General features: G+C 37.9%; 1 protein-coding gene across 1 annotated transcript; it reads left to right on the plus strand.

The window, feature by feature from the left end:
• Positions 1–4,779: 4,779 nt before the first annotated feature.
• CCDC14 (coiled-coil domain containing 14) lies at positions 4,780–16,298 on the plus strand. Its single transcript, XM_075152846.1, has 13 exons — positions 4,780–6,067; positions 6,734–6,789; positions 7,278–7,353; positions 8,037–8,109; positions 8,196–8,336; positions 9,426–9,665; positions 9,756–9,850; positions 10,868–11,444; positions 11,978–12,119; positions 12,754–12,833; positions 13,264–13,482; positions 13,568–13,700; positions 14,957–16,298. Exons 1-13 carry the CDS (start codon positions 6,035–6,037, stop codon positions 15,936–15,938), a joined length of 2,847 nt encoding a protein of 948 aa, XP_075008947.1. The 5' UTR covers positions 4,780–6,034; the 3' UTR covers positions 15,939–16,298.
• Positions 16,299–16,560: the final 262 nt, after the last annotated feature.

Consider the following 16,560-nt stretch of genomic DNA (forward strand, 5'->3'; position numbering starts at 1 on the left):
GGAATAAGGGAATTACTTTAACTATATTCTTCCGGGGATCAATGGAGCTAGAATATTTGTAGTAGGTTCTTTTCCAGCTTTTCCTTTCCAGCCAATTCACAACAGATTAAGCATTGGGGAAGACAGCTGGAGAGACAGGGACAAAGTGTAAGCTTCATACAACAATTTGCTAAAGCCATTTCTGCAGTGCTATGCCGTAGCTGTGAGGGTAAGCCCAAAGGAGTTCCTTTGTTTCCAGCATCACTCAGCAGATATGACTGATGAGAAGTATCCTGGCTCTGTCTTGCTATTCTTCACTCACTCTGATTTTGTATAGTTACTGCAGATGACTGGAGCAAACTTCTTGTGTCAGAGGAAGCAGATCAGCATCTTTTCACCACTACCTAATATTCAGACAATCTCTGTTAAAGAAACCCAAGAATATAAGGAAACTTAGTACCAGAACATGTGTTTTCAGTTACTAAGAAAACCAAAGGGCAGGTGGTGGTTTTGGATCTCATGGCAATTGATAGTCAATTCGTATGGGAAGCAGATTGCAGTCTTCTCGCATAACCTTAAGAAACCGGAATGTAAAAGCCTATCAGTTAATGCTGACAACCCAGCAAATACAGTCACAGATGTCACTATGAATTCAGAAAAAGTACCTAGATGTGTTGCTTCTTCAATTCTTTTAGCCATTTAATAGAGAAAGGAAAACGGATTTGTGATTTTCTATTAGCAGTGGAAAACAACCAGGTTACTGAGCTGACATGACTAGTTAGATGTATTGCTGTGATTGATTCACCTCCAGATCTTAGGAAAGGACCCCCCTCTCTCATCCCAAATACCAGTGTTGGGCAAACGTTGGCATACTGAAAACTGCATAGTTCCATAATTCATACGTGGGGCCATTTGGAGGATTAGGAGAGCACTAGTAATAGCACTGTTATTATATTGGTATAACCAACTATTTTCTAGCTGAAAGCTTTAATTCAGATGAGATTAGGCCATGGATGTGAGCAAGGCAATAGATTACACTGAGGCAATCAAGAGTGGACTTGAAGAAAAAAAAGTAGAATAAAAAAGTTCTGAATCAGAATCACAGAATCATTTACCTTGGAAGGGACCTCCTGAAATCATCTGAATGATCTGGTACGGCTCAAATGGAAGTTAAAGCTCCAAGCAGAAATTTGTGGATAAAGGTCTATTGGCTGTTTGCAATAGAAGTATATTATTTTAAAAGTCTCTCAGATATTATAACTTACTTATCTATGAATCTGCTCCTCACACAACAAGAGTTACAAGATTTAACCTTGGTGGGACAAACTTCATTGACCCTTGTTTTCAATACTCTCATCGCTAGTGCTAATTCCAAAACTTGCCTCATGGGAAATTTGGACAAACACTCTAATTAGAGTCAATTCTTTTTAGATATTTTATTTGCTGTTCTTATCTTGCTTCATTTCTTTTTCTAACTTAGAATGAAAATGAGAACCGTTTTGAGAAATTCTTCTGTTGTTAGAGTTTGTTCTTCCCCTAAAGCCATCAGATTCTAGATCTGCTATTAAACTTACATACTGTGAAAATAGTATATGTGTTTTAAAGATCATTTTGATGTCACGGTAGACTTTATATTTAGTAGAGTAATAAATAAATAGTGCTATGAAGTTTTAGTCAAAAATTACTATTTTCACACATACACTTTCACTTAGGAAACATTATTCCCGTCAGTAGGATTGCCTGAAAAGACAAGTATGGACAAAAATTCTATAAAATACCAGTGGAATTGTCCTAATGTTACTTAAACAAAAATGTGCATCGATTTATCTTAAGGAAATAACGAGTCACTTTTTGGTTTAAATGCGGTTCCTATTATTTTATGTTCACGTGGCGCCATCTTGTGAGTTTCAAAACTCATGCACAAGTACTTTCTGCAGCATAATGTCACCAGCTTTCTGAAAAATCTGGGTTGTTATTTAAACTGTCATCAGCTCAGAAAGGTCAAAACAGCTTGAATCTTAGCGATGTTTCCTACAAGTGACAACCCAACACCCTTATGATCTTGCCCTTGTGAGAACTTCTCGACGTGAAGAGCATTTAATACACTTTGCATAAGATACTTCACTTAAACGTGGGCAGGCCAAAGCTAAGTTCCTTTGATTTTTTCCCACTATATTTACCTATTAGGAAGAAGAAATCAATGGCTTATACACCCAAGCATTCCAAATACATCACAAAATCAAAATTTGATGACAGGCCTTCTGAACGTCACAGATCATGAGTCTTCCATGCAGCGAGTCCTGCTGCAGATTTCAATACGTATGATTGAACTAAAGTGTATCTTTGATTAAGTCATTGAAAATCGAGTAGAACACTTTCTGTATTATTGTCAAACCTATTTTACAATTGCACCACAGTTCTAGGGTCCATAATATCCAGCTTAATCTCCTCATTATATCTTTATCTAACAAACTGAAAAGTTCTCTACTAAATTTCTGCTTCTTCTAATAGTATTTTACTGTGATCAAGACATCCCTTAAGCCTGTCTTTGACAAATGAAGTACCTGTTTTCTGTATGTTGTATTCTTAACTACATATTCATTGCTATTCATCTCCCCTTTTGTTTGTTATACATAGATTGAAGGATAAGTGGACAGACAAAAAAAAACTGTTCATCCTCCTTCCATTAGCAAAGTTGTAGCTTTATTTCTTAATTGCAGATTTATAGGGGTTTGGGTGCCTACCAAAATATTCTTAAACAATAACCAGTTATCGTTGATATTCTTGGCCTACTTGTCTCATAAAAAGCTGCTAATTTTGTGACATACTCCCTTGTTAAGTCCACACAAATTTTTGGTTGTAACCCATTCAAGAGGAAAGCTTAATATTAGTTTGTGCTAGTGCTTGGTCATGCTCAGGTTAATTAGTTCACTAGACCTTTTTAGTACTTGTAGCAGGAGACTTCCAGAACTTACATTGAATGAGAACATGACTTGGTTTTCCTAGGTAGGTACTGAAAAAGCCCCATTTTCTGATGAAACTGGATTGTTTGACAAATGTCTTCTCTCGTCTTTATTGGCTTCCTTTCATTTGCTTTCTCTCCTTCCTGAAATGAAAGAGCTTTGTTTTACTTTATCTGAGAATCGTTCCCTCAAAAATCTTTGGTCCCCGAAAGCTATGTTCTAAGTATATTTATTTTTTCGTCATTATTAAGCACATCAGTCTTGTATATAGTTTGCTGTATCACTCTGGTATTTCAACTTAACCTGTAAATTATTTAGGGTAAGAATAAGCTTTTTGTTATTTTCAGTGATGCTTCATGCAACATGGACAACACCTCAAGCATTAAGATTGCAAATACAACTACATATATGTTTTAGTTATTCATAATTCAGGCAGCTTTTCCCTGGTTAATGATTTGAGTCTTTTCTTCCACCTTCTGGTAGGGAGAGCATGTTCTGTCACAGTAGAGTTAATATTCAGTTAGTTTGTAACATGTTTTTTCTGTGTAGATAGTCCAATGCACGATGACCTGTGTTAGGCTATCATACTCCACACTTCATTCTGTTTCACTACTTGGTCATCATTGTACAATATTTGTAAAAATAATTTATTATTCTTCCCCACTAACAGCAATATAATCCTTATTTCTTTACATAAACTAATTCTTTAGATATGGCACAACCTTAAATTTGAGATAAATCGTGGAAAGCCAAGAAGTCCCCTTCATTTACTCAGGACAATGCTGCTTATCATTATACTTTTATTTATGTTGCATTTGCTAGATTTTTTTTTTAATTGCCTTTAGCATTATTTCTACACCAAATAGTGTTGGAACCTGGAAGATTGCCTCAGTTTGTTTTCCCAAAGGCTGAGCAAACCTGGCCTCAGCCACATGCAAAATCGTGCCCCTGGAAATGTTTGGGGAACGTTAGTTATCTGTCAAACAGAAAAAAAAGATTAAATTGGTGTAATGAAATGCATGGAATGAAATGGAATTTAATTTTCTCTCTGAAACATCGCTTGATCATGAGTATGAATAACAATATAATATTATGTATGAATGCAGCACATGACATTGAAGCATTTCAGCATGTAAGACAAAGAATAAGCTGTTTTTAATCACAATTTTACCATAACAACCAGACAGGTCCAGAGACATTCAGTGATTCCCCAAACTGTTTCAATGAAGAAAGCCAATCTCAGTCAGAAAAAATATCTAACACTGCTAATAGCTAACTCTATGCTCAGAATACATTGCTGCTAACTCTTGTAGTTTTATCACAAGCATGACAGCTTGTACTTTTCTTTAAAGACTGACCACTTGGAGGTCTGTGACTTCATGAGAATTCTAATTCTTTTTGCAATTTTTTCATCTTTACAGTTGCATTTTTTGAAATTATTTACAAGACAATCGTGCTATTCCATCCATCATTTCAAAATGGTTAGTTGACAAGAATGGAACCTGATAGCCTTCTGTATTAATTTTCCTTTTGATGAAAAAATTAAGTGTTGTTCTATGTGTTTTCAAATAATACGTCAAATCAAAGGATGGGATTGTGGTTTGGAGGGGGATTGTTTTTTTTATATCTGTTACTTGTTGCTAAACAACTTGGGATAATTCTTCCTCAATTTTTTAAATTGCTGCACTCACATCTATCAGTTCAATGAGAATTTATCCACAAAATTCCATAAGCACCCTTTAAAAAAAAGTATACCAATGGTTCTGGCACTGGTTTGGTAGTTGCCACACATCTTTATGAGCTCTTTTCATTTTCTTCCATTTTTCTAGTTTATATTCCTTCCTTCAGCTGTTCTCTTATTACAGTTATCTTCATATTTTAAATTTTTCAAAGAGAAAAATTGAAGCAGTCTCCAAATTCCTGCCAGAAAACCCTTCTGGTTTTTTTGACAAGATGATAAATATCTTTTACTTCAAGTTCAGCGTAGTTTCAGTGCAAATGTTAACACAGTCTTACCTAATAACAACACAATTTACACATCGGGAGAGCACAGACGTTGAATATTTATATGCACTTCTGCTTTAGTACTCTTAATAACATAGTAATGTAACCACATTTTCAGCCTGAGTAAATGTAATTTCTTTCAATTCTATGTTTTCAGAAGGTCTATTTATTCAGCTAATAAAAGCAAAGATATGCAGAATACTAATATGCCTCTCTGTGTGTGTGTGTATGCGTGTGTGAAACCTGAGGCATCATCCTTTATGATCCATGTTTTCAGGGATTGCCAGAGGAAGATTTAGCACTAGCTGGAAGCCAGCGTGGGGAACAAAGAACTGACGGTTTTAGCCTGCACACAAAATATCAGCAGTTCCCTTGGACTTCCTACCAGCCTGCTTTTACCTTTTGTGCCCCCGAGGACTTGCAGGACACGGACTGCACAGGCAAGTAGAAGCCACAAGGTAGTGTTTATGAGCAGTCCCCCACACAGACGTCCTGGTTTTCCTTCAGGGCGGCCCACCCATCTGTTTTTCCACGGATGTTATGAGTGCACGGAGCCCTAGCCCGACAGGGCCTGCTGCTCCCGAAGGATCCCCAAGGCATCAGACAGCACGCTATGGGAGGACAGCACTGGGACGGGAAGACCCAGCTATCTGAGGTGATTTTTTTCGTATTAAGCAGAGAGGCAGGTGCCGGGGCTGGGCGAGGGGCGACCGCTGAGCACCGACGGGAACAGGCAGCCCCTCACACCCCAACCGCCACAACCGCTGACAGCCTCACAGCACGCCTTAGCCGCGCCCATTCCCCCTTCTCTCCTCCGATTGGCTCCTCGACTCCCATTCTCCGCCAATCCCCAACCGCGCTCCGCAACGCCGCTCCTTCCCCTTCCCGCGCCGGCTGCCGCCGGCGCGCAACGAGGAATCGCTAAATGGGGCGGGTCAGGGGGGCGTTAGCCCCGCCCCTCCCCTAACGGCCGTCCCGTCCGTCAGCCAAGCAGGCTCGGGATTGGTCGGCGCGGGGCGCGCGCCCCGCGGGCGGGGGCAGAGCGGGACGGCGGGTGGCCCCCCCCGCGCGTCGCCGGGGCTGAGGCCATGGCCAGGCCGGGGGCTCCGCGGCCCGGCAAGGTGCGTGCGGGCGGGGGTCCCGGGGGAGCGGGGCCGTGTGGAGCCTCTCCTTGTCTGCAGTCGGGTCTCGGCCCTCTCTTTAGGTGCCTCATTGACCCCTGACTTGCTCGGGGCGGGGGGGAGCTGGGCGGTCAGCCTAACGACTCCTGAGGGGGAGTCGGGCCTTCCGGTACTCAGTGCCTTTGCTTTCCTGGGCTTAGCCCCGCAGCCCTTCCTCAGGGCTCAGCGGCTTTATGTGTGTCGGTAAGGGGCACCGCAGCGAGCTTTCCGTTCGAGCGTTCTTCCACCTTGGTGCATCTGTGGTTTGAGCAGCGACCATAGTTTATTCTTAAAATCCCCAAAGTGTGTATTTATAGAGTTTGGTTTCACTCTGGAACGTATGTTTGTATGTCAGCCCTTGACCGAGTCATGAAGTGAATTTCTGTATCTGTAGAATGCTGTGAAATTAATGAAGCTTCATGCTGCAAAGGCATGTTTTGTGAAATGAAAACTACAAGATGCAGGCCCTAATGGCAGCAGTGGGCCCCCTCCTTGTTCTCAGAGCTGTAAATTACCTTTAACTGATCTGCCTCGGCAAAAGTTCATGGAATTAGTGGGCAATGGTAGTCTTCAATTATGTTGTGAAAGCACTTCATGAAAATCAAAGTATATTTCTGTAATCAACAGGTACTGTCTTCTGGAAGGCTAACAGGAGCAGCTAAATTAACAAATGGAAGAAAACAGTAAGACCTTAATCATGAATACTATCTAAGATTGAGTGTACATCTGAGCGTTTGGGAACTTTATACTTGTCATACCTCACAACTAGCCAAAAATTCTTTATTTATATCAAAAGATGTTTTTAGCTGAAAGGCAGTACAGCCAGGTTCTAGGCAGCCCATGAATAGACAGACACAAACTGAATAGAAGTTTTGCCTGTAGAAATGCAGGGTTGACTCTCTCTGCCTGTTTTATTTATAAAAGATTGAATTTGTATAGTTACTAGCTGCATGTAAGACTGTTGAGTAAAGGCTGAATTCTCCTTTGACATAAGCTGTTAATATCTGCTAAACATGTTTGTTGCAGCAACGCAGAGTTTTCAGGAAGAGAAAGATATTTTGTTTCTTCATAAAATTAATTTACTTTAGTTTGCTATTATTGAATGAAAGTAATTTTTTTACTTTGCTGCATATTAAGGAGGTAGTATAAATAGTGAATTTGACTTTTTCAGGTTTGGCTTAAGAAAAGCGTGTCATTCTGATGTGGAGTCTGGATACTCACTCTATTCCACTGACTCTGATGATCAGGTAATTAAATGACTTTTTAATACAATAATTTCTGTTTTCTAAAGAGAAGGGAAATTGGAATACCTTGAATAATAGAAGAAAAACAGGTTAATTTAGATATTACTGCATCTGGACTAGAAATAGCTAGCAAGAGTGTCTATACTGCGTCTTGCAGATACATGCCAAGTTGGCTTTGTGTGCAGTGAGTTTGGCTCTGACAAATCTCATTAAGGCACAGGATATATTTTGCAAACACAACTGTGCTGTTTATGGACTAGAGCTGGCCCTGCAGAAGTATAGTCATATTTGTTAGGTTTTGTGCCGAAAAGAGTGAGTTGTTTGGAGTCTGCAGTGCTGTTTTCTGTGTAGTGCTGAGTATCTCCAGAATAGAAATAGGCTGTAGATAATAGCTTAACTGTACATGGAAATAGGAATAAAAAACACACACATGGGATTACCAAAACATAAAATCCAGCAAATGGACATGTGTGCAAGAAGACAATTTAGTTTTTTTGCAAAATTTGTGTGTTTGCAAACTTTCATGTAATTGCGAAGTAATACATGGAAAATGACATGTTTTTGCTGGTTATCAGTTGTTCTTTTTCAGGTGACAGAGTGGGGAACACTCACCTCTAAAATAGTATCTTGGTTTGCTGAAAGAAAACGATGATACTCATTTTCTGACTGCAGTATTCTTTGTGCAGGTTGATACTATTCATAATGGACTTGACCGTTGTGCAGCTTTGCTGAAGAATATCTTACAAAATGAGGCTACAGGTTGTACCGATTGAAAATTTAAGTTACTTTTTTAGGTTTTGTTTTGATTTGTTTTGTTGACCAGTTTTTCGTTCAACTCATACTAGGAAGGGAGACTATCCGTAAACAACCTGGGAAAACAACTTCTGTTAAAATTACTTCCAAGCCTTTGCTAACCAAAGGAAATACTTCCAAGAAGAAAGGGTTGAAAAAAAACATTACTCCTGCCCACGTCCGAAAAGAAATTGGTAAGTGGGCTTTCTTGGGCTTGCTTTTTTTCTCAAACAACGTTGAGAGACTCCTCAACTTACTGAGATATAACAAGGCTTCAGGTAATTGTTGTCATTTGTTATAGGTTGATCCAGGGCTGGATCCACAAAAGGATGTAGACATTACTCATTGCCTTTTAGAAACCTTAAATGTTTACTAAACAGTTACTAAAATTCACAAATATTTGAACTTCATGTACAAGGAAGAAAGTTGACTGCACTTACAAATATCAACATCATCAAGTTTAGCTGGTAGGAAGTGTGGAGGAGAATGATAATACCCATGCCTCATTTTTCTTGGACAGTGAAGCATTACAGTGCTTGGTCTCCGTTTGGGATACGCAGCTGTAAACTGTCCTGGAATTAGGTGTCCAGCCAGGCTTTTCTCTAAGATCAGTTTCTGGAAACAGGAAAGTGTTACAATAAATAATAAGAACTCAAATGGTTTAGTGGCCAGAGCACTTGAATGGAAAGGTGGATGGAGTGCTCTAGGCTGAGTTGCTCTAAGTTGAAATATTTTATTTTTTATTAGCATTTCTGCCTCTCTCCACCCCATTTCTTTTGTGTGATTTCTAATCCAGTAGACAGGTGGGGTCTGTAGACTAGGTATGTAGCAGAATGCCTATTTGGTCAACTGTGGAAGGTGAGCACATAGCTGATATCTTTCCAGCACTGTAAAAATACGGGTTTTTAATTATACCCAACATAAGAAAATAAGGTTCGGAGAGTGCTTTGGTATGGGTTATTCTGAATGGTCTAAAAGCTTAGGAAACAGCTAAGCAGAGATTTTAAGAATTGCATTTTGGAACTGGCCTTCTGTAGGATTAAATCTCTCTTCTTCTTTCAAGGACAGAGTCTGTCCAACTGGGTTAGGTTGCTCTGTCTAGAAGAAAAAAATAATGGGTTAATTTGCTGGTGAGAAAAAAACTGACTGGAATCTTAGGCTGTAGGGTCTTTTGGTTTTCTTTTTCAAAGGAACCTGCCAGAGTCTGCCTGACGACCCAATGGGTTTGTGTAGATCCAGAAGACAGACAACTTCAGCTGGATTTTTTGTTCTTTTCTCTATAGTGCCAATATCAGATAGAAAACTTGCCTTGTCCACCACACCTTCTACTCAGAAAGAACTTTCCACTGCAGAACAGAATCGGATGGTTCAACCAATTCACGTGCCTTGCAGTCATCACTCTCCTGTGATGCATCAGAAACTGTGCGAGCATGTGCAAACTCAGATGTCTCTGATAACTGGCCAACCACCACAGAACAGTAATGAAATTCCTACTGTAACTTCTTTTCCTACCTCAAATCACGGTTAGTGGAACTATTAATGTAGAGCCTGCTATTTTACTGTACGAGTTTTGCCCAATATTGCCCTGATCTATAAGTGTTGTTTTCTTTTAGGATGTCAAAATCTTACAGCTTTTAATTATCGATTACCTACCTCCACATCAGCTCTGTCCCTGCAGCAGTCAGCTAATCTCTTGTCTACTCAATCAGTAAGTAAAAGTTTGATTCTGACTATTAATAAATGTTCTAAATTAGCACTGCTTATTTATTTATACATTTATTTAAGTGTGGGGGTTTTCTTGGGTTTATGTAATAATTTTCCTTAAAGAAAAAAAATTGCATATTTCAACCTATAGTGATGAACAGAATAAATAATGAGAGAAAATACTGCTATTTAAAATATATTTTATATAGACACCAAAAAATGAAATTAGAGGCATTTCAACTGGCTGCTTGTTTCTGCATGGTGAATTCTGTAATGGACAGCAAACGTGGAAGGTGCAGGAAATTATTCATTACTGTTAATAAGCACATTCTTAGTAATGCACATTAGGATCATTAACCAACTCCTGATAAAAGAAATCATATCTCATATGTAGCTTTTCCCTGCCAGTGATCAAGTTGATTATTTCTTCAGACACTGTGTATTATCTTAGAGGCACATTTTAAAATACTTGTGTATTTCAGGGTATAGAATAGAACTAATGGAGAGTACCAACTGCCACCTTGGGAAATGTGGTAAAGGGCTTGCACCTTGAAACTGTAACTTACCTTCCATCTGCAGGCCGTCCATGTATAGCTAGTGCTGTCCTTGACTTTTAAGAAATTCATCTACTTAAAATATTGAAAGGTAACAGTGTTGTCTTTTTTTTTTTTTCTTCCCTGTTCTGGTTTGATTCAACGAATGAGTTTTCATAAAGCAAAAAAAAAAAAAAAACACACCCCAAAACACTGCTGAGGTTTTTTCTTTACAGAACAGCTGAAAAAGAACTGTGCTTTAATGTTGCCAGTAACATTTAAGATAAAGGTAATCTAAACCAGATTTACATTTTAATTACTCCTTAATATACTGGAAAATTATGCAATTAATGAGTTGTAGTTGTTTTTATAATTTGCAAAGAATGATCAAGACTAGATTGAGTCAGACGAGGGTTTTTTGGTTTTTTTAGTATTTAAAAAAAAAATCCACGTTAATTTTTTGTTTAATATGAATATTCTTTATGCAGGATGTTCCTGTAGGCGGTGGCAATGAATATGTGCCAGAGATGGGAGGACCTGTGGTTTGCCCAGTAGTTTCTGCTGCTCCTACTACTGCTGCGCAAATACAGTCTGCCACTGCTCTTCCTGGTGTGATCCCTTGTATAGCATCAGGTGCATCAAGTAACTCTGCAGTGCTTACATTCATCCCATCATCTCCTGGCAGAGAGATGACCCCAAACCACGAGCAACAGATAAAAGAAGCAGATTTGATAAGATGCATACAAGCTCACCTGGCCCTGTTACAATCACATGAAATGATGAACGGCAGGACTGAACAGAAGCACCATCATCATGGTCCAGCAAAACAGAATGCTTCAAGTAACAAAGAGGAGGATACTTTTGAAGAACACAGTGAGGACATGGTCAGTGAAGAGGACGGATTGAATGTACTTGACGTAGCCCCAGTGAGAGATACAAGCTGTAAGACAAGTTTTGTGAAGAAAGTTCTAAAATTTAGAAAAGAAAGTCCAGAAGAAACAGCCCATAAAGTTAAGACTGTAAAATATCTTCTGGGAGAGCTCAGAGCACTGATAACAGATCAAGGTGAGGACATTTTCATTGCGCAGTAGGGTGATTACATACAAATAACACAAGAGCTGTGTTAAATGAGTGAGCGCTTCAGTTTCTGGAACTTTTATGTGTCAGATGATATGTGACATCTTAGAGTGGTTTTCCACAACTTTAACAGCTTCATGTTTCACTCTGGATAAGTATTAAATTATTTTTTGGAGTATTTTAACATTATTGTAACAGCTAGGATAAAGATTGTTCTCATTTCATGTACAGTGTTTTCCCCTGAGAAAGGGAGCAGTGTAGACAGATTGCAACAGCAATCCCACCAAGGTTGTTTGGAGAGATGGTGGGTTGTGATTTATCAAGAACCTGAAGCATAGTTTTCATAGTCAAGCATAAAAATTTTAAATAAGTAAGTTTAGTTAAGGTGAGGTTTTCTTGGGGGAAAAAAAAAGTAGATATTATTATATCACTTTGTAGATTGGTTAATCGCATATAAAATATTACTGTCATATTACAGGTTTATATGTTTATGGGGTCTTTTTTTCCCTCACCTCTTGCAGATGATTCAGAAATGTTAAGGTTGATGAGTGAAATAGAAGACTGCATATCATTGCTCCCAGCCGTAGTGGGAAGTACGAATATACAAGCTGAAATAGCACTAGCTTTACAGCCCCTCAGAAGTGAAAATGCCCAACTGCGTAGGTTAGTAACTCATCAGTGATTCTGTATTTACTGCAAACGCGCCTAAAGCATCTTTAACTGGTCTGTTCTAAATTGCGTATTTTAGCAATGTTATGGTGCAAGTGTTATGGCCCTTTCATTCTTGTCTGTGCAGTATTTATATATTAGAAAGTGTGTTGGTAAGGCTATATAGTTTAAAAATAAATAATCAACACATGGCAAGACTTCAGTTAATACTGATGTTTTAGTAGCATCAGTTACATCGTGATTGGGCCTTTGTCTAGGGGGGATCAAGGTATCATTATCTCTGAAAACTGCAATATCAAGGTAGTTAGCCTGCTTATATTCTTTTTGTAGTTTATTCTCAAATGCCAAAATGTCTCTCATTTCAGGGGAGCTCTCAAATACATAACTGGGTAGCACTTTACTTCAGAACAGAGGGAGAGATATTTACCAGAATTTGCAAAGGGTCTTTTGTGTTGAAGAAATATAGGAATGTAAGAAAAATGCATTATTAAAACTTCTTTATAGTTCTGAAACTTTCTGTGACATTTAATTCTCAGTAGCAGCTTCTTACCAAACTAATTTAAAATGCAGTGCTTTTGAATTTATTCTGTACTTTCTGAATTTGTGCTTTTTCACAATTCACATTTAGGAGACTAAGAATATTAAACCAGCAACTCGGGGAACAAGAAAGAAGTGAGAAGACATCTGGACAGAGCTGCAACTATGAATGTAAAATACTAATGGAGAATAATGCTTGTTAGGGGCATTTTTGTTAAAGCTTTATTTAAATAGATGCAGACATAAAGATATAGATATATAAATAAAAAATAACAGTATGTATTGTGGCCTTTAGTGGCAACTGAACTGTGTTGTGGGTCTAATCGTGCAGCTGCATTTGCATGACTGTTGTGCCTGTTCAGACTCCACATACTGAGACTCAGCTCTTCAGCTGCCAAGCACTTTATTTTTCCTTATGTGCGTCTTAAAATTAAGTTGACAGATAATTAAGAAGAAAGCTTGAGTTTTATCTTGCTGCCTCTAAAAATCTTGTATATAAGCAAAATTCATATTACTAAGATTATTTAAAAACTTAGTTTGATTTAGAAATACAAACTGTACCACACAAAACACTTAAAATTTTTATGTTTTACTTTGGTAGTAGTTTCTTTGCAGTCCTTGAATATGATGCTCCAGAGTCAATTGAAAGAATCACTGAAAGGCCTTGAGTCACTGCAGGCTAAAAATGAAGAACTACTTAAAATAATAGAAATTCAGAAAGAAGAAAACAAACATCTTGGAAAAGATATTCAAGATAAAGAAGAAGAATTGCTTGAAAACAAACAGCATTATGACATTCATTCCACCAAGCTCAAGATTGGTACGTGTTTTGAATTTGTTTATTGTTCATTTAGTGTTTTAAAACTTAAAAGAAATAATTAGGTAAATTCTTCTTGGCATTTTAGAAGTGGAAGAGGCATTAGCAAACATGAAGAGCCTTCAGTTTAAGCTGGAAGCTTCAGAGAAAGAAAATAAGATTTTGGGCATAACGTTACGTCAGCGTGATGCAGAAGTTAACAGACTGCGTGAATTAACCAGGTACTGTTGGCGGGCTAAGCTATTTTTTGTCTCTTGACATCGCTTTTTTTTTTTTCTTCCTTCCCATACTTTGGATTATTGTAATCTTGGTGGTAGGAGGTCATGTAGGCTAAAACCTCTCTTTGTAGTTTCTTTTGCTAAAATGGTGCTATAATTTTGTTAAAACAGTTGTCATGCTCCATGACTTGAGTTCTGTTGTAAAGTAAAATGCTATCTGCCGTAACTTGTGCCGAGTTTTAACTCTTAATAGCAGACTGCCGATAAGGAGGTCCATGGGAAGTGCATGGACCTGAAAACCTACTGATATTTCCCTTGAAGCTGTAGAATTTGGAAACTAACTCTTAACCTGAATTAAGGAGGGATTATTTTTTTTTCTTTCTTTCTTTACACTGGTTCAGAAGTAGGTCTCTTTTGAAAAGAACTCGCAGAAGGATCTGTCTTCAGGACCCACAACAAGCTCTTCCTGTGGGAATGAGCAGTCCTTTCTTTAATTGTACGCACATTTGAAGTAGCTTATGCCCAGATACTAATTATGGGTAAAGGTGGGAGTTCTTGGATCGCTGAATGAAGGTGATGTTACTCACAATTTTTTAGAACTATTACTATGAATTTATTTCATGATGGTCTTTTATGATGAGTATAGTGGCAAGCTGGGAGACTTAAATAGCTTTTTGGACGTGCAAAGTGGGATGTACATAAAATTTGTTTGGACATGATAGGCACAGGAAGTTAAACTGTTGTTTGTCTTGTTTATAGTTGATATTGATTGGAATGGAAGAATATTTTTAATCAACACTTCAGATTCTTTAGTAGAAGTTTAGACACGTTGCACACTTCTGTGACTACTATACTGACCACCAGATGGTAGTATAATTATGTCTTATTACATGCTTGTTATATGTAAGCATTTAAGCGTTCATTTCTTTTGATGTACAAAACAGAAAATGAGAAAATTATTGCATTATATTTTTTTATTTAGATGCAATGGGAAGAATAATTCAGAAAAAAATTTCTCACTGATTTTGATAACTGTTTCTGTATGCTTTGTAACAGTTTCTTGACATCAATTTATTTCATTTTGCAGTACTCAAAGCAGGTAATCTCGAGAACTTCATTGGGTTGTGCTATGTAGAAAGAGAATTAAAACTTTGCCACAGTCTGATAAATCTAATGATTTGGTGTTACATAAAAGTTTTTAAAATTTTTTTTTTTTAGTGACTATTTTTAAATCTGATTAATTGATCTTATCTTAACAGAACCTTGCAGGGCAGTATGGCCAAGCTTCTGTCTGACCTCACAGTAGACAACATTAGACCCAAACCTGAAAAAGGTCTCTCAAAGTCTCTTTTGGAAGACCATGAAAAGCAGATGCAACCCGATCCGTTTCCTGGGAGTACTTCAGTAATGACTTACCTTAAAAAATTAGAAATGGATCGTATTTTGACAGATACAGAACTTCAATTCTCAAATAAAAGTGGAGAATTAGAAATGCGAAATCTAACCTATGAAAACTTTGCTGCTGAGGGAAGTAAAATAAACAGTACATTCTCAGGAGGAGGAACATCAGCTCCCAGAATACTACTAGCCTCACTGAAGCAAGATGCAGAAACAGTTAGTGATTCTGGGACTTTACTAGATGACCAAAACAAGTTGGATGAGACTGTTTATATTCCATTGACTAGCAGCACCTCTAAAAAACAGCAGCCAATCTCTGAAAGAACTGGTGTGCTACCCCAAAGTAGAGGAGCTTGTAAGACATTGGACTACCACTGTGAGCTCTCAAACTCTGTGCAGCAGAATGGGTGTGAGATTGCAAAGGATCCAACTATTCTGGATAAATTAAGTGCTGGGTACAGTGTGAAAAAGACTATGGAAAACACGCTTGAAGTTACAGGGGATAAAGTGAAGCCAGAAGGAGACAAAGTCCCAGTGAGGCCAAAAGGCACTCCAAGTGGAGCTGCAAAAGACTTTACAGACAAACCAGACCAACCTCAGCCTGGTACATACCCTCACGTGCCGATGCTATTTCAGAAAGAGATTTCTCAGAAAAAAGGCAGTGCAATAGCTGATTTCAGTTCCATTTCATTTGATGATATATCAGGGAAGTCTGAATGGAGTGCATCCTCTTTCTCAACATTCACTTCTCGAGATGAAGAGGACTTTAAGAATAGCTTAGCAGCCTTGGATGCCAACATAGCTAGGTTACAAAGAACTCTACAAAATAGCATGAAACAATGAGTATGAAGAAATAAAATGGGGTGCACTTGTTTGGATTATTTCAGTTTTTCTGAAGTATATTAGTAGGTATGGTACTGATAGGAATATTTGTATTTTTTTGTATGAAATGACTTGTTCCTAGCTGTTTAAATTATGGATGGGATTTGTTCCTCATTAAGCTTGCTGCTGCTTCCCTTGATGTGTACAACTTGAAATAATTGGTATAAATACCTTTTTTTAAAATTATGACTTTTAGTTTATACTCTTCAATTGCAAAATTAATTCTTAGAACAGCACTTGATAACTGTTTAAGAAACCGGTGTGCTGTTAGTAATACAGTTTTTCTATTAAATGATAAAGTACACTTGCATGTTTTTCTGTGTGCTTTTTCAAAGTAGTAAGAACAGCATTGAGAGAGATGCATTTGAAGTCAGTTACAGATGTGATAAAGAGAAATTTTTATTTCATTACAATTTTACTGTTATAAAATTGGATGCATAGTTATTTTCCTTGGTTATGACCATGTATTTCAAGAAATTAGCTCCTTGTTCTGGTTCACCATGAAAGTGTGCAAACAGTAGTGTCAATATCAAAGAAGCAGGTGGGCAGTACTTCTTATTCAGCTGCATTGCTTCTTAATCCA

Source organism: Calonectris borealis, chromosome 6 (genome assembly GCF_964195595.1).
Source record: "Calonectris borealis chromosome 6, bCalBor7.hap1.2, whole genome shotgun sequence".
Lineage (NCBI taxonomy): Eukaryota > Metazoa > Chordata > Aves > Procellariiformes > Procellariidae > Calonectris > Calonectris borealis.